Here is a 19,400-nt window from a genome sequence, read left to right on the forward strand (position 1 = left end):
CCTTGAACCCCGCTCCTGTTCAGGTTCCAGCGGCTCCCGGGACCCCGCCCCTCGCAACCTCCGGTGCGCACGACGGAGCCTGTGAGCCGGCCACCAGTCCTCAAGCAGGACGACCTAAAAGAATTTGATGAGTTGGACCAGGAGAATGACGAAGGCTGGGCAGGTAACTGGAGCGTGTGACCTTGAGACCCCAAAGTTTAGAAGACTTTCCTGTTGGCGGCATTTCCAGCCCTCCGCCCCTTAGGATTGGGGTCAGTCCGTCTAAAGCTGCCTGTCCGTTTCCCTCAGGAGCCCACGAAGAAGTGGACTACACTGAGAAGCTAAAATTCAGCGATGAAGAAGACGGGAAAGACTCCGATGAAGAAACCACTCATCACCGGTGAGAGTGGGCAGTGGCTAATCCACATCTGTCCCGCTGGGCACCCAGGGTGTCGGTTCCCTGGGAAAAGACGCCCCCATGCGATCCGCCCCGCCCATGTGCCACGTGGGATCACCCCACAAAATAGCAACTCTCATATGGCCGTGGCTGCATCTCAAGGACTCCCCCCCCAAAGTCAAAGCTATTCTTGTTTCTTCCCCCCCCCCCCCCATTCCAAGCTGTATTTGATCCCCTTCTCTTCTTCTGCCTCCGTCCCCAAGCAACGACGAGGCTTCTGGCCCCGACAGCCAGTCATCAGGCACAGACACAAAGAAGGCTGGAGCTCCAAAAGAGGATCACTCTCTCGTGAAAACGGCCTGGGCTGAAAACTCACATCCCCCCGAGGGCGCCAAAGAGCCCACTCCAACACCTTCCCCTGCAGTCCGGCCACCGCCCCCACCGCCGCCCCCACCGCCTAACCGGGGCAACTGGGGGCAGCCCAATGACTTCCCGGTGAGTCTCGACAGGCTGTGGGGCTTCCCACTGCAAGGAGTTCACGGCCGCTGCGCCTGCCGCTGTGTCAAGGGGTGTGGAAGTAAACTGGGTTTGAGCCTGGCTTACAGCTACGTCGGGTTAGGGGTGTTGGAAGCAGCCTTCGGCTGAGCCAGGCCATTGGTCCGTCTAACTCATGAGCGTTGACACGGATGTAAGCGGCTCTCCAGGGTTTCAGAGAGGGCTTTTTTTTTTTATTTAGAATGTTATATTTGAAAAAAAGGAGTAAATTACACATAAACTTAAGTAAAGGCAGACCAACTATTCAAATATAAGTCCATTCGTAAATGATTTGATTTGATTGGTTACATTTATATACCGCCCCCATAGCCGAAGCTCTTTGGGCGGTTTGGAAAGGAAAGGAACCTCTCGTGCAAGCACTGAGTCATTACTGACTCTTGGAGGGACGCCAGCTTTCGCTGACGTTTTCTTGGCAGGCCTTATAGCAGGGTGGTTTGCCGTTGCCTTCCCCGGCCATGATTACCTTTCCCCCAGCTAACTGGGTACTCATTTTACCGACCTTGGAAGGCTGAGTCGACCCGAGCCGGCTGCCTGAAACCAGCTTCCGCTGGGATCGAACTCAGGCCGTGGGGAGAGTTTCAGCTGCAGAAACTCCTGCTTTACTGCTCTGTGCCAGTTAAAAACAGTGAACATTAAAAAGTATACAAAACTTAAAACCATCAAAAAACATGAACAGTATAAAAACAACGGTATCCATTGAAAAACAGTTCTGGGGTCTGTTAAAAAACAAACAAGCTGAGCGTTGTTAAATGCTGTTAAATGCCTGGGAAAAGAGAAGAGTTTTGACCTGGAGCCGAAAAGATAAATGTAGAAATGGCGCCTACGTTTCGCTCTTTCAGATGTTCCTAGCGTTGTTAGGTCTTCCATCCATTGCATTATAGGCGGCGAGCTTTTATCTCTGCATTGTAGTAGTTTCAGTCTTTTAGCAGTCAAGAGGGCACCAAAAATGGGCATGGCACTATATGCCATAGGGAAGGATCTGGTGCGACATCAAGCCTTGGGGTCCTGACCGCTGGGACTTCTTCCTTGGTTCTCTTTCTCTCTGGCTTCTCTGAAGACTTCACCAGGCAAAGGGTGTATCCTTCCAGGCGTACGTCTGTAGTCGTAAGGACTAACAGCTTGCTCTCATTTTCATAAGAGCCCCGATTCTCATGTTAAATTCTGTGGTTGCATATGGATCGTGGAATTAAGGCACCTGAGCAGCTCTGCTCCTGAAGAAGGCTGAACTTAGGTGACCTGGGGACCCTTTGAGCGAGCCATGGGCCCTCTCCACTCTCAGTAGGACTCCTGAAAGTAGCGAGAGAATAAACTTACGTTGCATGAGGAAACCCCGTCAGGGACCCAGGTTTGTGAATGGAGCAGCTCTGAGCCAAGCCTCTTCCTCCTCTCTCTCCACTCCAGGATCGCCCCCTGCGGCCGCCTCCCCCGGAGGATGAAGACGAGGCTTGGCGCCAGCGCCGGAAGCAGTCCTCCTCGGAGATCTCGGCTGCGGTGGAGCGCGCCCGGCGGCGGCGGGAAGAAGAAGAGCGGCGCATGCAGGAGGAGCGGCGCGCCGCCTGTGCCGAGAAACTCAAGCGGCTGGACGAGAAGTTTGGCGCTCCGGAGAAGCGCCTGAAGCCAGAGCCACCCAAGGAGCAGCCTGCTGCTGCTGCTCCTGCAGCCCCCGCCCCAGGGCCCCCCACCCCACCTGCTCCCCCACCACCGCCAGAGGAGAAGAGAGAGAAAGAGGAGCCCATTCTGGCGAGCAAAGCTCACAGCACCGTGGGCAGCGGCGGCGGCAGCGTGAACAGCTTGGACCCTCCCAGTCCCGGTAACGTGTTTGTTTGGTTCCTAAAAGAGGTTTCTGCTTCCAGGGTGAGATAGGGAACTTCCAAAGAGCTAAAAGCGAACAGGTCGCCAGATTAAACCCCAAGAGAAGTGCTCCCCAAAAGCAGGAATAAAAAAACACGGAACTATGGAAATTAAAAGGAGAGATGTCTAGTTAGAACAAAACCAGCCGTAGAAAGAGCCACAGGGCAGCCGTAAGTGAATCTATTAAAAGTTCAAGAGTATCTGATTGCCAACCGTTAGGCACCAGATAATAAATAAATAAATAAATGGTGTAGATGCCAAGCGGGTATCCTGAAGAAGAGCGTTCCACAACTATGGTGCACCACCAGAAAAGTCCCATCGCTTCTCACCACCTGCAGAATTTCCGAAGGTGGGATCCACCTGGAGAAGGGCTTCAGCTTAAAGGGTGGGGAAGTGTGCCTGTGGCTGCATGGATGAACACCCTCCATTTTGCAGGGTTGTGTGAAACAGTCGTCGCAACACACGCACAGGCTGTCAGTTAATGTTGCAGTAATCGAGTAATGAGCCACTCATATGAGAACATGCCCTTAAAGGGTTGCGGGGGGAGGTGGGGAGAGGTCCTTTGTCTGCTCCAAGCCACAATCTGTCCTACGATTTATTTATTTATTACATTTCTATACCGCCCAATAGCTGAAGCTCTCTGGGCGGTTCACAAAAATTAAAACCATAGTAAGACAATCAACAGGTTAAAAGCACAAATACACAATACAATATAAAAAGCACAACCAGAATAAAAACCACACAGCAAAATTGATATAAAATTAAAATACAGAGTTAAAACAGTGAAATTTAAATTTAAGTTAAAATTAAGTGTTAAAATACTGGGAGAATAAAAAGGTCAGCTGGCGACGAAAGGAGTACAGTGTAGGCGCCAGGCGGACCTCTCTGGGGAGCTCGTTCCACAACCAGGGTGCCACAGCGGAGAACGCCCTCCTCCTAGTAGCCACCTGCCTCTCTTCCTTTGGCAGGGGCTCACGGAGAAGGACCCCTGAAGATGATCTTAAGGTCCGGGCAGGTACATATGGGAGGAGGCGTTCCTTCAAATAACCTGGCCCCAAACCGTTTAGGGCTTTAAATGTCAATACCATTTCATTTATAAAACTTGTTTCCTTCACTAGTAGCGACATGCGCTACTAGCAGCTGTTTAAACTGCATAGAACGTGAAACTGTGCGTAGCCCTCCAGCAGTACTTTTCTCAAAAGTTCTTCCTGAGCAATTAAAAAATTGTTTTAAATGTGCAGTTTGAAAAGAGGGCAAGATCTATATTTCCCTGGGTCATTGTATTCGTAGCGTGGGTGCTCCTCCCACCATGGGAGCCGCACAGGTTCATAGTTTGAATTTCTTTAGTATTTGAAGGGATGTGGGGAACGAGGCCTCAGCTGCTAATCCCAGAGGCAGGGAGGTACGTTTTATTTATCTGTTTGGATATTTATAAACCACCCTTCATCAAGAGAGATCAGGGCAGCGAACGATATATATAACCCAAAACAGTCATCGAACCATAAACAACAGCAATGACAAAGCAGCAAAGTGTAGGACGGACGGACGGACTGATTTAAAATGCCTAAGACCACAGAACCCATTTTGAATTGGTGCCGGAAACTGTTGCAGCGTTAGGGCGGCAGCTCTTTGAGGAGGGTGTTCCACAGATGGGATGCCACGACCGGGAGGGCTCTTTCCTTAGTTGTCCCGTAACACGGCGAAGCTACTTTGGGAAGTCTCGGGTCTCCGACTGGAATGGGGAGCCGTGTTTTTCGGGTTGATGGGGCTTCAGAACTCTGGAGCTTCAGCTGGGTGAACCCAGCGCTCCTTGACTGCTCCATGAAGCCTGCCTCTCTCCTTTCTGTGCCTCGCAGTTGAGCCCCCTCTGGCTCCTCCCCCCAAGGAAGTACCCGAAGTGAGGGAAGAGCCGCCGGTCGTACCTGGGCCTGCTCTCATCCCTGCCACTCCCATCCCTGCCAAGGCGGAGCCCAAGGGGGAGACGGTGCTGCAGGCCCGCCAGCCACCTCCGGCGCAGACTCTGGGCTACTCGAAGTACCAGAAGTCGTTGCCGCCTCGATTCCAGCGACAGCAGCAGGTACAGGGGAAGGGAGACGGGTGCCGGGGCTCCAGGCGAGAGGGGAAGTGGCCGGCGGTGGTCCTGTTGCCGTGATGAGCCTTTAGACTAGAGTCTCTGACGTCTGCTGATGTCCTCACAGCTCCCTGAGCAACGTGTGCTGCTCCGCTGAGCGAGAGCCCTGGGCCAGGGGGAACGGGGCGCTCACAGTCAGGGGCTGTTGTGGAGGGTTGCTGACCAAGGGGCCGCTCACTCTCTTCTCCCCTCTCCGCTTTTCAGGAGCAGTTGTTAAAGCAGCAGCAGCAATGGCAGCAGCAGCAACAGCAGCACAGCCAGGTTCAGCCCCCCTTGGCAGCTGCTTCTGCTCAGCAGCAAGCGACGGGCGCGCCTCTGGCGGCTCTGGGCCCCTCAGGCGGCGTTCACGCTCAGCCCGGGCCCCCGGGGCAGCAGCAGCAGCAGGCCCCAGCCCCACCTCCAGCCCCGCAGGCTCCGCCCAAAGGCATGTACCCGGGCGCCATTGGGCGGCCGCCGCCGATGCCGCAGATGAACTTCGACCCTCGCTGGATGATGATCCCGCCGTACATGGACCCACGCATGATGCAAGGGCGGCCCCCCATGGATTTCTATCCCCCCGGGGTCCACCCCTCTGGTAAGGAGCCCTGGAGAAGCCCTGGCTCTGCGGGCGAGGGAAGAAGGGTGCAGGGCTAGCCAGGCTCACGGGACGAGCCCAGAGCGCGCCAGCGTAGAACAGTGCCTGAGCCGCTCGGTCTGACCCGCCCTTCTCTCCCTCAGGTCTCCTGCCCCGCGAGCGGTCGGACAGCGGAGGGTCCAGCTCGGAGCAGTTTGAGCGCCACCCTCCCCTCCTTCGAGAGCGCGGCACCCCACCGGTGGATCCCAAGCTGGCCTGGGCCGGAGACGTCTTCGCCAATGCCCCCTCCAGTGCAGATGGGCGACCTCAGGCGGCAGCCCTTCGGCAGCAGCAGGAGGAGGACGAGAAAGGGTTACGGTGAGAGACCTTGGGACGGAAGCTGGCGGGTGAGGGAACACGGGCAACTGAAGCGGACTAATGTTGGTCAGAAAGGCCGGCTCGTTCTTATCGGGGGCCGCATCGGCACGTCCCCAAGCCCCTTGTTCTGGAGATCAGTGGCTGGTTTTAGCGACTGCCGGGACGGGGGCAGGACCTCCGGCTCCATCCTCAGAGAGGCCAGCTGCTCTTCCGTATCCCTCCGGCACGGCAGTTTGGGGCAGGGGGGCGGAGAGAACACTGGCCCTCTTTGGGACTGATCGTCTTTGTTTTTCTCTCTTTCAGGAGTGAGACACCTCCAGTCCGCCTGCGTGAAGCTATCACCCCCCAGCCCTATATGGGGAGCTACCAGGCTTTCTCGGAAAACGGCAACCCTGCCCCACTGCACCGTTTCCCGGTGGATGAGCCATCGCGACCAGGGGCCCCCTGGCAAGCCGGCGTGGCTCTGACGGCACCGGCAGAAGTGAGCAGGAACGGGCGGGCGGAACCCCAAATCCAGCCTTCTCGCAAAAGCGAGGAGGAGTCGCTGCTGCTGCTGCATCGGGATCCCCCCGAAGAGATCAAATTGGTCGAGCCTTCGGCCGTTCGGCCCGTGGTAGCCAAGAAGCCTCCCTCTGAACAGCCGAAAGAGGAGGCGCCGGTCAAGGAGGAGGTGCTGCGGCGAGTGGACAAACCCCCTCGGCAGCAGCATGACTTCCACAAGCAGCCCCGGCGCGAGTCCAAGACGGAGACGCGCTGGGGTCCCCGTCCTGGCAGCAGCCGGAGAACTGAGGAGATTTCCGGGGACAAGGCCCCGCGGCGAGCTGGGCCCATCAAGAAACCTCCGCCCCCCCCGAAGGAGGTGAAAGACGATGGTGAGGAAACGCGTCCCGGAGGGAAGGCCAAGGAGGGGGGCGAGCCAGTGAGCAGCAGCAAGCCAGAACCCCCCAAAGAGTCTCCGAAGCCAGGCAAGGAGAACAAGGCCAAGCCGGTGGTGAACGGTGGGACCGTTATGCCACCGAAAGAGCAGCACCAGGGGCCCCTGTCGCCCAGCCGGCGGCGGCGAGAGGGCCCATACGAGCGCGGTGGCTATACCGGCCATACTGGCCGCGGCCGGGCCAGGGGGCGAGGAGAGTATTTCGCCCGCGGCCGGGGATTCCGGGGCGCCTACAGCGGCCGTGGGCGAGGGGGCCGGGGAAGGAGCCGGGAGTTCCGCAGCTACCGTGAACCTTTTTACCGGCTGGATGACGGTGCCGGAAAAGCTGCTGGCCCGGGCTCCAATTTCCGCCCGCGCAACACCAGCGAGACGCGTAGCGAAGGCTCGGAGTACGAAGAGATCCCCAAACGGCGGCGCCAGCGGGGCTCCGAGACGGGAAGCGAGACGCACGAGAGCGCCAGCGACGTGGCCCATTCGGACAAGGAGGTGACCAAAGACCCGCCACCGAGCCAGCGCAGCCGTGGCGGCCCAATGCCCTCTGGGCCCGCTTCTCACCATCCGGGCTTGCCTCGCTTTGCTGACAAAATGCCCCCGCGCCTCTCCGATCCCGGCACCCGTGGGGGGCGCGTTTTCACCCCTCGCGGCATCCCTTCCCGCCGGGGCCGAGGCGGTGGCCGTGCACCTCCCGGCGGGTGGAGTCCTCCCTCCAAGCCCCAGCCCAACAAGAAGCCGGAGAAGCAGCCGGAGGCCGTTCTGGAGTCTTCCGGGAAGGAGAAGGTATCGTCGGGACCTCCGGCGGTGACCCCAGAAGATCCCGGCGGCTTCCAAGCCCCCCCAAAACAGCAGCCACTTGGCCCCGGCCCGGACCGTGGCTTTGACAGGCCTCCCCGGCGCCGGCGCCACGGACGTTCTCAGCAGCAGGACAAGCCGCCCCGATTCCGGAGGCTGAAGCAGGAGCGTGAGAACGCAGCCCGGCTGAACGGTGAGCAGCGGGCGGGGGGGCAGCCCTTCGTCCCGGCTCCTTCCGCCCCTCTCCCGGAGGAATCGGCTGCCCGGCGCGTGGCCGGCACGAAGTCTCCCGACTTGTCGAACCAGAACTCGGACCAGGCGAACGAGGAGTGGGAGACGGCGTCGGAGAGCAGCGACTTCACCGAGCGCCGGGGCGGGGGCGAGAAGGAGCCAGCCCCCGGGGGGCCTCCTCCCCCCACCGCGTTCCTGAAAGGCGGCTGCTCTGGGCCGCCCTCCGTGGGCGGGCGCCCCTCCAACAGCGAGCTCAGCTTGGCCCAGCGGAAAGAGATGTCCAAGCGCAGCTTCTCCAGCCAGCGGCCTGGCATGGACCGGCAGAACCGGCGAGCCAACCCTGGCCCCGGGGGCGGAGGCAAAGCCGGCCGCGGAGGGGGCGGCAGCGGGCGCAGCGGAGGGGACAAGCGGAGCTGGCCCTCGCCGAAGAACCGCAGGCAAGTGCTGGGAGCGAAGTGCTGGGGGGGGGGGCGGGGGGGAGCGGGCTGAGAGGCCGGACCGGGATCTGGCAGCAGCGGAGGTGTGAGGCCGAAAAGAAAAGGGCCGTGAGATCGGTGGCGTGAGGAAGAGCCCATGACTGGATTGTTGGGCCTGACTAGAGCGTTATAAGGAAAAGAGGCTGCAAGCTCCGGTGCTAAGAAACGTCAAAAGAAATGCCTTTTATTTTTATCCGAAATATGAAAACATTCAAAGAAAACTTTTAGCCAAACTTGTACAGCGCTCAACGTTTCGGATCCGGAGGTCCTTCGCCAGGAGCTGCACAAGGAACTGAATTGCTTTTTGGATATTTTTTACAAAACCGCAGTCGTGTTCACTGCTAACGGAGAAAGAATGAACACGACTGCGATTTTGTAAAAAATATCCAGAAAGTTTTGAATTTATGATTACTTCAAAAAGTAATTCACTTCCTTGTGCAGCTCCTGGCGAAGGATCTCCGGATCCGAAACGTTGAGCGTTGTACAAGTTGGGTTGAAAGTTTTTTGGGACATTTCCATATTTTTATATTTCGGATCAAAATAAAGGAATTTCTTCTGACATTTCTTAGCACCAGAGCTTGTAGCCTCTTCTTCTTATAGCCTTTTCTTGGTGCTTTTCCCCTCTTTTTCCTCACCTACTAGAGAGGCCTTCCCCAACCTTGTGCCTTCTAGATGTGTTCGCTAATTCCCATCATCCCTAGCCAGGGTCACCAATGGGTGATGGGAATTGTAGTGTGACCTATCTGGAGGACACCAGGCTGGACTAGGAGCTGAGCAGTGGGAGGGAGGGAGGGAGGGAACTCCGAGACTGGGTGATAAAATGGTGTGGAGTCTGACATGGGGGTCAGCTGAGCAGTTGGGCCAGTTCAGACAACACGCTAAGCCACGGTTTGGCAACGAAGGGTTTGGGAGCCTGTTTAAACCATGGCGACGTAGCCACCACGGCTAGGAATGGTTTCATGTGACACACTGAATCATGGTTCACGCAACGCGCTAAGCTGTGATGTTCAGCTCAAAATGCTTAACCACCGTGGCTCAGCGTGTCGTCTGAACAGGGCTGTTGTGTTTTGGTTCGTCTAACATTTTCTAGAACGCTTTCCGTTTTCAAAAGAAATCAAAAGTGTACAAAAATAGGAAGCGTAGCCTCCTCCCAGTCTTATAGAATCATAGAATGGCAGAGTTGGAAGCTCAATGCAGGAATCCACCCTAAAGCATCCCCGACATGTGGTTGTCCAGCTGCCTCTTGAAGGCCTCTAGTGTGGGAAAAGAGCCCACAACCTCCCTAGGTAACTGATTCCATTGCTGTACTGCTCTAACAGTCAGGAAGTTTTTCCTGATGTCCAGCCGGAATCTGGCTTCCTTTAACTTGAGTCCGTTATTCCGTGTCCTGCGCTCTGTTGTTGCACCCATGTTCATGGGTGCAACAAAAATAGAAGTGGCAAGACGGGCTGATCTGAAAGCTTGAACTGCCCCGGGGAAGACAGCGGGGAGGAGGCTGTACAAAGCGGTCGGAAGAGGGCATTTCAAAGCCCTGGCAAAGGCTGTCAGCGGCTACTAGCCCTGATGGTTGCGTGCTGCCCTCCAGTATCCAAGGCAGTAAGCCTGTGTGCACTAGTTGCTGGGGAACATGGGTGGGAGGGTGCTGTTGCTCCCTGTCCTGCTTTGTGGGTCAACAGCTGCTTGGCCCCTGTGTGAACAGAGTGCTGGACTAGACGGACGCTTGGTCTGATCCAGCAGGGCTCTTCGTAATGTGAGCTGTTCTGATTTCCTCCCAGCGTGGGGATTTGCTGAATCCTTGAAAACAAAACTAGGGAGGGAGGCACCTTCAAGAAGACCTGGGTAGACATGGGCCGGGGCATCATCCACCCTCAACTATAAGAGGAATAGGCTTAATCACACAGTGAAGTGGGGAGGGGCTTGAGGATGACCAGTGGGCAGCGAGAGAGGGCAGGAACTGCCCCCTCCCTTGGACCGTCTTCCGCCTGGTAACGCCTCTACCGTCCTCTTCCTCTAGCCGGAACGCTGACGACCACTCGCCAGGCCTGAGCCTGCCTCCGGCCCCCACCACCAGCACAGTCTATCGCTTGGACCGCGTTATCCACAGTGACCCAGCTGGCATCCAGCAGGCCCTGGCCGAACTGGGCAACCGCCACACCAAGCCGGCCTCCCCTGGTCCGGCCCAGCCGCCCTTCCTGAGGCCTGGGAGCAGCAACCCCTCTGCCCTCCCGCTGGGACGCTTCGAGAGTAGGAGCAACGCAGGTAATGCGCGGCGTCCGTCCGCGGTCAGTAGGCCGGAGGCTCTGGCCTCGAAGAGCTCACATTCTGTCTTTGTGACGGATAGGTTTGCTTGCTGCTAAATATTCGTTTGTGCCGGAAGTGTAGGGGGGAGTTTGATTCACAGGATGGGAAGGAAAGGCAACAGCAGCCATGGGAGGAGCCAGGACTGGGAGCTCTGCGGAGTGCATTAATCGATTTAACGCTTCCTCTGCGGTTGCCATCAGCCACTCCAGAGGCACCAATCCCTCCCTCCCTCCCTCCCTCCCTCCCACCCCTGACATTAGACTTTCTAGAAGCCGCAGACTCTGCACTGGAGGCCAAATTTGGCCAATGCGCAGTGTGCTCTCAGCTTTGCCAAGCGAATCCCAAGACTCGCCACTAATGGGCTTGCGTGAGGCTTCTTGCGCCGCGCTCTGCTACATGGCCAAGTGCTCCTGGTCTGGGGGGGGGGGGGGGCAGCCAGATGTCTGGGCCTCTGGGGTTTTCCACACAGTCCCCCTATTTTTCTGAGCAAAGAGAAGAAAAGCAACTCCCAAACTCAGACTATCCCAGCAAGATGCAATATCACGCCCAGCGTATTTGGAATTGTGCCAACATGCTCAACAAGAAATGCCAAAAGTATTCTACAGAACTGGACATATACATACAAACACTACAAAGTGGCCGTATACACGTGAATTCGTATGGACAGAGCCCCGACTGTTACCTCCGTTTCAGAATCTTTCTCAGTAAGAAAAGGATTCACGGCTGTATTGTCCAACGATGCCCGTATGAAATATCTGGATTGCATGCAGTCTCCACAGCCATAAATCTTCCCAAAACAGGCTTCAGATGAGTTGGCAATAGCCGAGCCAAAGAATAGGAAGGCCTGATAGTCAGGAATTGGATTCTTCTCCGCTATTGAGGGCAGCGATGAGTGGGGAGATCTGTCCCCTCCTCTCCCTCCCCTGTCCCCTCCCTTCCCTCATTCGTGTTTATTCGGAGATCCTGCCCACTCCTTTTATCTCTCTCCCCGTTCAGACCCCTGCTTCCTGGAGAAGAACCAGCTCCTCCACTCCAACAACAGCGGCCCCCTGAAGGAGCCTGGGGCCATGAGCGGCTTTGCCGCAAAGCGCCGGGAATGGCCTCGCAAGCAAGACCTGCTGCAGCAGGTCAGCAGATTCCCCCGTGGTCCTGGGGGGGGGGGGGGGTGGGCAGGGGACGGGCGGGTGGAGGGACGGACAGACGGGGAAGAGTCTCTGGCTGAAGCTCTCGTTCCTAAGTTTCTTCCCCTCCTTTCTCTTTCTCAGGAACCTCTGGCCTTCCCCAGTGGGCCGGCCTTCTCGGCCCCTAAAGACGAGAGCCATGGGGAGCCTCGCAGCAGGAGTGTCCCCGTGTCCGAGGGGCTAGCCCCACAGATCTGGAACCAACTGAACTCCAGTGAGTGGTTGGCAGGTTAAGGGGGCTGCTCTTCAGATGAGGGGGTTGCCTGGGATTCTTAAGGCGAAGGCCGGCCCCCTGTCGAGTGGATCTTGTCGATCTCAGAAAGCGGCTGGATCCCCTAGACATCCCGGGGGTGCACATTTTGCAGGGCAGGGGCATAAGGGTGCGCCTGGACTCCTTCCTTGTTCAGACATGGTAACTTCCCCGGGAGGCTACTCGTGGATTAGGAACAAACCTCTGGAGTTTGCCTTGGGTTGAAACTTGCTGGGCCAAAGCTGAGTGAGGTGGGGGGAGGCGCGAGACCCCCTGAAGCAGGAGGAGGAGGGCCCGGCCACGACTTGGTGCTCCGCTCCGCGTCGCCCACATTCCTGCTTCTTCTGCAGACTCCTCCCGGAAGAACTACCGCCCCGCCTCTGTGGAACCCTGGATTGACCCGCTGAACGCCTTCGAAGAGGCTGCCAGTACCGAGGTGAGGGGCGTTGAGCTGCTGCCCTGTCTGCGCAGCAGGCGTGTGGCGAGGGGGAAGACGTGCTCCAGGCGGGTTCCCCATTTAGAGAGCCGAGCTGGGCTGGAGAGGTATAGAACCATAGAATAGCAGAGTTGGAAGGGGCCTACAAGGCCATCGAGTCCAACCCCCTGCTCAATGCAGGAATCCACCCTAAAGCATCCCTAACAGATGGTTGTCCAGCTGCCTCTTGAAGGCCTCTAGTGTGGGAGAGCCCACAACCTCCCTAGGTAACTGATTCCATTGTCTTACTGCTCTAACAGTCAGGAAGTTTTTCCTGATGTCCAGCTGGAATCTGGCTTCCTGTAACTTGAGCCCGTTATTCCGTGTCCTGCACTCTGGGAGGATCGAGAAGAGATCCTGGCCCTCCTCTGTGTGACAACTTTTTAAGTATTTGAAGAGTGCTATCATGTCTCCCCTCAATCTTCCCTTCTCCAGGCTAAACATGCCCAGTTCTTTCAGTCCCTCTTCATAGGGCTTTGTTTCTAGACCCCTGATCATCCTGGTTGCCCTCCTCTGAACACGCTCTAGCTTGGCTGGAGGTGGTGGTCTGGAGGTGGTGGTGGGGTCATTCTCTGCCTGGCTCCTGTTTCCCTTCACCCCCCGTTTGCCGACTCTCCACCGCCCCTTCCCCAGATGAGCCTGTCGGACAGTGGCGTGGACCTCAGCAGCGACTCCCAGGTCTCCTCAGCCACCTGCAGCCAGCGCAGCTCCCCCGACGGGGGTCTGAAGGCCCCCCCGGACGCTGGCACCCAGCGAAGCGGAGCCATCGGCAAAGGCAGCGAAGACACGGCGCCCGCCGGGCCCGAGGGAGCAGAGGCGAAGGAGCAGAGGAGGCGGCCGCCACCGGTGGCCCGAGACGCCAGCCTGCTCAAGGACAAGAAGGTGCGAAATCTAGCCTGGGGTAGCCGCCAGCCTTCCAACCTGGCTCCGTCCAGAGATGCTGGGCGTGATGGGAGTTGCAGTCCCAGCTCAGCTGGAGGCCGGCACGCTGGGTCTCTTCCCGGCACGGGGACCAGGCCAGCCTTATCTGATGTTCCCCTACCCCTGCTCTAGAAGGGGCCCCGGGTTTCACCGCTCCTCCTCCTGCGACAGGTGAGCAGCTCCCCTGAGCCGCCGCCCCGAGACCACCCTCCCCCTGGCGCCATTGGCACCGAGCGCTCCCAGCGAGCGGAGAAGGCGAAAGACGGCGCGGAGGGGCTGGGGCTTCTGAAGCCAGAGCCAAGCCCTCCGCTCGAGTGCCCGGGGGCCTGCCCCCCCATCCAGTTTGGAGCCAGCGAGAAGGTAAGCGGGGACGGCCCGGGGGCCCCCGGCTCCTCCGGCGCAGGAGAGGAGAGAGGCAGGGCTGCCCTGGTTTGCCACCAGCTGCTTGACGAGACCCCGAGCGCAGCACCCGGGCCGCTCATCCCCACGCTGGTTTTCGCCCCCTTCAGGAGGCCGACCTTCGCTTCGTGGTGAACGACGGCCCGAAGGAAGACAAAGAAGAGCTGCACCCGGCGCTTGCCGAGGGGGTGAGTGGGGCGGCCCCGGAGGGTTGGAAGGAGCGGACGCCAAGAGAGGCCCCGCTCAGTGCCCCCAGGCAGGAGGAGGAGGAGGCCCCGTGGGCTGCTCTTCGCTTGAGCCACAAGACCTGCAGCCGTGGCCCTCTTAGAAGAGGCCAGCCTTGCCCTGGCTCCTGAAGGGGGGGAGAAGGGGCCCAGCAGCCCCTCCTGTTCAGAAGCCTGCTCTGCCCATAAGGGATTGCTTCGTCTGCTCGGTACCTTCGTTAATCCTCCGCTCCCTAGAGGATCAAAGGCACAAAAGGCAGCCCTGGCTTGGCTGCTGCAATGCCTTGCTTGTGGGGCTGTCCTCTGAGAGCGTCTCCGAAACTTCTGTTCCCAAATACAGCCGGTGGGCTGCTCCCACTGCGTGAGATTCACAGCAGGGCTGGGCAGAAGGCAGAGGCCCCGATGTTTTGAACTAAAACGCCAGCGTTCCCAGCTGTTGACCAGGCTGGCAGGGGCTTCCGGGAGTTGGAAGTCCAAAACATCTGGAGATCCACCTTCTGCCCACTCCGGACAGACAGAAGATAGTTTGTCAGCACCGCTGGAGCTTGATCCGGTTCCCTCGCTACAGCCGTGCCTCCGCTTAATCCGAAGGACGTGTTCCTTTACCTTTGGAAGCTGCCACAAACGGCTTCTAGAGGGACGCAGGAGAAACGGATTGGGTGAACGAAGCAAGAGAGCGGCTTTGTTAGGGCAGAGCAAGGCTGGGCAACGGATGCCGCCCCCACCCCGGGTGTCGTTGGGCTGCGCCTCCCTCCCTCCCTCTCTCCCCATTGGCTGGGCTGACTGCCGCCGACAGGAGTTGCAGGCCGATGACATTGGGAGAGCCACCGGGCCCTCGCCTGCCCCTCCCTTTAGACCCCTTTCCCCTTCTCCCTGCAGCTGACCTCTGCCCCCAGGGAGTGGGAGCTGCTCCCCCCAGCACCCCCCAGCCACAGAGCTTCCCCCGAGGTGCCTCCTGGTCGCTCCTGTGAGCCCAGACCTTTCCCGGTGGCTGCCGCCTCCTGCCTCCACAGCCTCCCAGCGGACACTTCCGTGTTCTCAGGTATGTCTGGGGCGAGATTCGGAGCGGGGAAGGGGGAGCGAGCGCCCCGGAGTTGGGCCTGACTGTCTTTTTACTCTCTCTCTCTCTCTCCACAGGCGAGAGGGGCCAGGGCCAGCGCCTCTACCCAGAGCTGTTTTACGGGAACCAGGTAACCCACCTTGGTGGACAGCAGGGGAAAGGGGTTGCCAAGTGCGGATTCGCAAGTCCCCGGACCAGCAGGGGAATCGTTGGTGCGGTCGGGCTGCTGAAAAGGGGGTGGGGCTTGCTTAGGGGGGGGGGCTCCAGGTCCTTCCCCGCGCGCTGACGGCCCCCGTGCATCCTCTGGTTGCAGGTCCCCAGCGCCCAGCTTGAGTCGCAGCTTCACGGGGCCAGTGGGGGCAGCAGCTACCGCCCCAGCACCCCCTCTCTGCACACGTACAGGTACAGGGCACAGGAGGGGGGTGGGGGTGGGGGTGGGGGTGGGGGGCGCCGCAGGCCCTCTTCCGCCCTTGCCCCGACTTCACAGTTGTCGAGTCAGAGCTCCTCACTGCCTGGTCTTCCTCCTCCTCCTCCTCCTCCTCCTCCGCTAGGTCTCAGCACCTGTACCTGCAGCCCAGCCCGGGCCCCGCCTCTCCGGCGCAGACGGCTGCGGGCGCCGTGCTGCCCAGCTCGGCCTTGCTCTCGGGGGTGGCCCTGAAGGGGCAGTATGTGGAGATCGCGGCCCTGCAGGCGGCTGAGCTGCCCAAGCTCCCGGCGACAGGCTTGCTGTACCAGGCGCCCCCGCCTTCCTTCATCTACAGCTCCGCCTTCTGCGGCAGCCAGCTGGCTCCTGAGCAGGCCCTGCTCCAGGTACGGCGGGGGGCGGGGAGGCGCGCAGGGGGCGTCGCTCCGAGGCGGCTCTTCTGGGTTCCCCCGTGGGGGGGGGTGGACCTTGGGGCAGGGCAGGATGGCGCAGCCTTCCCCTCAACTCACGCCTTCCGAATGTGTCGGCTGGGGATCATGGGAGTTGCAGTCCAACACATCTGGAGGATGGGGAAGGCCAGGATAGCGCTGCTGAGGCCGGGAGGCCTGGGCACAGAGCAGAACCCAGGGGTGGTGCAACGAGGGGGGGGGGCGGAGGGAATACCCCATTGCAGGCTGCCTCTTGCTTCACCGGCAGGGCGAGGCAGAGAGCGCCATCCGTTGAGGATGCAATGAGCCAGGGGGTCGGGCTGGCAACGGCCGGGACGGGGGGTGGCGAGGCTGGCAGCCGTCGCTCGGGCCCCCAGTTGGACTCGAGACCGTCGGTCCCTTTGGGCGCAGCCTCGTCTCTGTCGACGGCTCTCTGGGGTTCAGTGGGAGTCGTCCCCCACCTTCCCCGGGCCCATCTGCGGGCGAAAGCGGGAGCTCTGCCGCGGAGCCCCGGCCCTGCCCTTCCCATGTCAGGCGGCTGAAGTGCTGGCTCGGCAGCCGCTCTCCTCCTCCTCCTCCCCCCGCGAGTCTCCGCTCCGTCTCTCTGCCCTGCAGGTGCGCCAAGAGCTGGCCTCCCCCTCCGAGTTCTACCCGGCCGCCCTGGGCCAAGGCAGCCAGAGCAACTTCCTGACCGGCCCTGGCCAGCAGGTGAGCGCAGCCCCCCGCCTCCGGGCCCCTTCGTGGCCGTTGCCCCGCTCTGCAGGCCGCGCCTCCCTCCCGCTCTGCTCTCTCTCCTGCCCCAGGTGCTCTTGCCGGTGGTGGAGCCGCCCCAGCTGCCCCCCGTGGTGAACTTCGGCTCCTTGCAGCAAGCGCCCCCTGCCGCCCCTGGGCCGCCGCCGCCCCCGATGCCCATGGTGCCCATGGCGACCCAGGCCCTGAGGCCGCCGCCGCCGCCGGGACAGCTGGCCGGGCGCCTCGTGCCTCCAGCCGTGCGAGCCTTTCCTCACGGCGGAGTGGGCCGTAGCGAGGTAAAGAGGGGGGTGGGTGGGGAGGCCTGCGCCTGCTGGACGCTTGGGGCCTCCCCCCCCCTCTGGTGCTGATGGCCGTTCTCCTCCCCAGCTCCACACTCTGGAAATGAAGCCACTACAAGATTACAGGAAGCTCAATGGTCTGGGGGCTGCGGGGGCCCGACCCCCTTCTGGGGGCAGGTGAGGATTCCGTCTGGGGCAGCAATTGCCATGGGGGAAACTGTTTGGATGGCGTCCGAAAACCTCATTTGCCTAAACCTCCTGCACTTGGCTACGTCTCAGGCCTGTTCCTTATTGGCCAGGGGGCCCTGTCCCCTAGCCAGGGATGATCCCTCCCAAAGCTACGGAAGGGGACCAGTTCGGGAGTTCCTGTGAAGATCTGGGGAGGGGGTGGGGGGTCAGTGTTGTTGTCGGCTGCCCTTGTCAGTCACCCCCCCCCCCCCGGCCGGCTACGTAGGTGCAGCCCAGGTAAAACGGGGGCTGCCTTCTGTTTTGAAATAGATTGAAACAGGATTCGTGGATCTGTGTGAGTTGGGGCCCCTGCTGGCTGCAGCATCTTGATCCAGGTGCTATAGGAGGACTTTTCTTGTAGGAATTTTTCTACTTTTAGGCTTCTATTTTGCCAGTTCTAGAGGTATTCTGTAAGTACAGATATATCCCTTAATTTCACTCACGCGCACCTACACCTCTTCCGTGTTACAGGAGAGATCTGGGTTCAAATGCCGACTCGGCCACGAAGCCCCGTAAGTGACCCTGGGGCAGATCCAGGGCCTGTAAGGCAGCGCAGCCTACCTTGCAGGGTTGTTTAGGATAAAGTGAGCGGGGAAGGTGGGGTGGACGTATTCATAGCAAATAAACATGGGAGATTTTAAGGCAGCCCAGCAGCTGGACCAGCTCTGTGATGCCTCCGTACCTCGATTCTGTAGGCTTTGAACCTTTTGTTCTTTGAGATTTTTATTTGGGGACATACATCAGTTTTTAAAAACCCCAGCAAACCTGCTTCTTTGCGCTTCCTGCTTGGAAAGGAAGCGCGCGATGCAAATAAACACCTGAAAACGTCCCTGCGGAGAAGAGCGAGGGCTCGGGCCGCTTGTGGCTCCCTGGGAACGCAGCCTGGTGGTAGTGGAGGAGGAGGAGGAGGAGGAGGACGGGAGGAGGCTGGCTCTGGGCTCCCTCCAGGGTGTGGCTGAGGCTTCTTTTCTCACCTGCAGGCCTTTCTCTGGAGGCTTCAATGCCAGGCTGAAATCCCCCGGGTCTGGCTACGGCGGCATCTTTCGTGCCCAGCGCTTCGAGGTCTACCAGCAGGTGAGGCTGCCGCCTTGTCAGCTCTTGACCTCTGCGGGGGAGGGGGAGGGGGGCGGCTGAGCCAGGGGCGTGAGAAAAGAGGGCTGCCTGACATCTCCCTTCTCTGCTTGGTGTCTTTCCTCTCCCCCCCCTCTTCAGTCGGACGTCCTTCGCTGGAACCCGCCCCGCGCCTGGGAGCGAGCTGCTCAACCGCGTGACGGAGCCCCCGCCCGGCGCCTCGAGCCGGAGGCCCGTGCCCACACCGACAAGCCAGACCCCAGCCTCTCCAGCCACCACTAGCCCAGGATGCTCATCCGTCCCCTTTTGATTCTGTTAACCCCCCTCCCCCAAAATTGCGGGGAGGGGCTCGTTCCTCCTCCCCCTTGGTGTATCCCGAGTATGGGGTGTCTCCTCGACTCCTTTTCTGTTTGTGGGGGGTGGGGTGGCACTGGAATTTGCCCCCTCCGTTAGGGGTGTTAGACACTTAGTGGAGTGCTCAGAGTGTAATTTGGGGGGGCAAGGATCAGGATTTTGGGAGGCTCCCAGCTGAATGTATTTTTGCTGATTTCCTTTGGGTTTCATCTGAGTTTATTTTGCCCTGTCGATCTGAGGGGGGAGCAGCTCTGAGGTGCGGAGTGTAAATATATATAAATATGAACATGTGGGGGCCTTCACCTCTTCCCTCTTCTATTTATGGGGGTGGGGGGAGGTGAATCCTGGGAGCCTGCCGCCTCTCCTGTCTATTTGCTCCCCTGAGTTTGAAATAGGAAGCGTTGAGTTTTTAAAAAGGTGGTCGAGCTGGTTTGTTTAATAAATAAAAAACCAAAAAAGTTGTTTAAAAAAAAAAAACCAATAAAACGAAAAGTCAAAACTGTTGGGTTTTTCGTGTGCTGACTCTTGCGCGTAAGACTCGTATAAAATTTAATCACCACCGGTGAGATCCAGGCTTGAGCATGCTTAAAGCCAACCCAGTGATGTCTGTAGGTTTACTTTAAGCCGCGCATTGTGTTGCGCGATGCCCATTCTTGTGTGTCACGGGAAATTAGCCTAGAAAAGGAGTACAGCTGCAACTGTGCTAGAGCTGCTTCATACGATCGTTTGTGGCTCTGAACTTTCAGAATAGGTTCATACATAACAGCAGGAAATTGTGG

General features: G+C 59.1%; 1 protein-coding gene across 3 annotated transcripts in view; it reads left to right on the forward strand.

Moving 5' to 3' along the window:
* Positions 1-19,120, forward strand: part of PRRC2A (proline rich coiled-coil 2A) — a 38,210-nt gene extending 19,090 nt beyond the window's left edge. For 2 of the 3 annotated variants that reach the window (XM_063122363.1, XM_063122364.1), the window contains exons 9-32: positions 24-163; positions 289-379; positions 640-871; positions 2,333-2,741; positions 4,639-4,859; positions 5,118-5,487; positions 5,631-5,844; positions 6,148-8,235; positions 10,289-10,533; positions 11,572-11,702; positions 11,841-11,970; positions 12,357-12,442; positions 13,115-13,363; positions 13,574-13,762; positions 13,912-13,989; positions 14,905-15,067; positions 15,163-15,215; positions 15,399-15,487; positions 15,637-15,895; positions 16,553-16,645; positions 16,741-16,965; positions 17,057-17,145; positions 18,177-18,270; positions 18,409-19,120. In XM_063122363.1, coding sequence (XP_062978433.1) covers positions 24-163; positions 289-379; positions 640-871; positions 2,333-2,741; positions 4,639-4,859; positions 5,118-5,487; positions 5,631-5,844; positions 6,148-8,235; positions 10,289-10,533; positions 11,572-11,702; positions 11,841-11,970; positions 12,357-12,442; positions 13,115-13,363; positions 13,574-13,762; positions 13,912-13,989; positions 14,905-15,067; positions 15,163-15,215; positions 15,399-15,487; positions 15,637-15,895; positions 16,553-16,645; positions 16,741-16,965; positions 17,057-17,145; positions 18,177-18,270; positions 18,409-18,549 — 6,079 coding nt within the window. In that variant the 3' untranslated portion in view covers positions 18,550-19,120. The remainder of the gene's footprint in view (positions 1-23; positions 164-288; positions 380-639; positions 872-2,332; positions 2,742-4,638; positions 4,860-5,117; positions 5,488-5,630; positions 5,845-6,147; positions 8,236-10,288; positions 10,534-11,571; positions 11,703-11,840; positions 11,971-12,356; positions 12,443-13,114; positions 13,364-13,573; positions 13,763-13,911; positions 13,990-14,904; positions 15,068-15,162; positions 15,216-15,398; positions 15,488-15,636; positions 15,896-16,552; positions 16,646-16,740; positions 16,966-17,056; positions 17,146-18,176; positions 18,271-18,408) is intronic. The other variant, XM_063122366.1, reaches the window with a different exon arrangement.
* Positions 19,121-19,400: the final 280 nt, after the last annotated feature.

Source organism: Elgaria multicarinata, chromosome 3, assembly GCF_023053635.1.
Source record: "Elgaria multicarinata webbii isolate HBS135686 ecotype San Diego chromosome 3, rElgMul1.1.pri, whole genome shotgun sequence".
Taxonomy (NCBI): domain Eukaryota; kingdom Metazoa; phylum Chordata; class Lepidosauria; order Squamata; family Anguidae; genus Elgaria; species Elgaria multicarinata.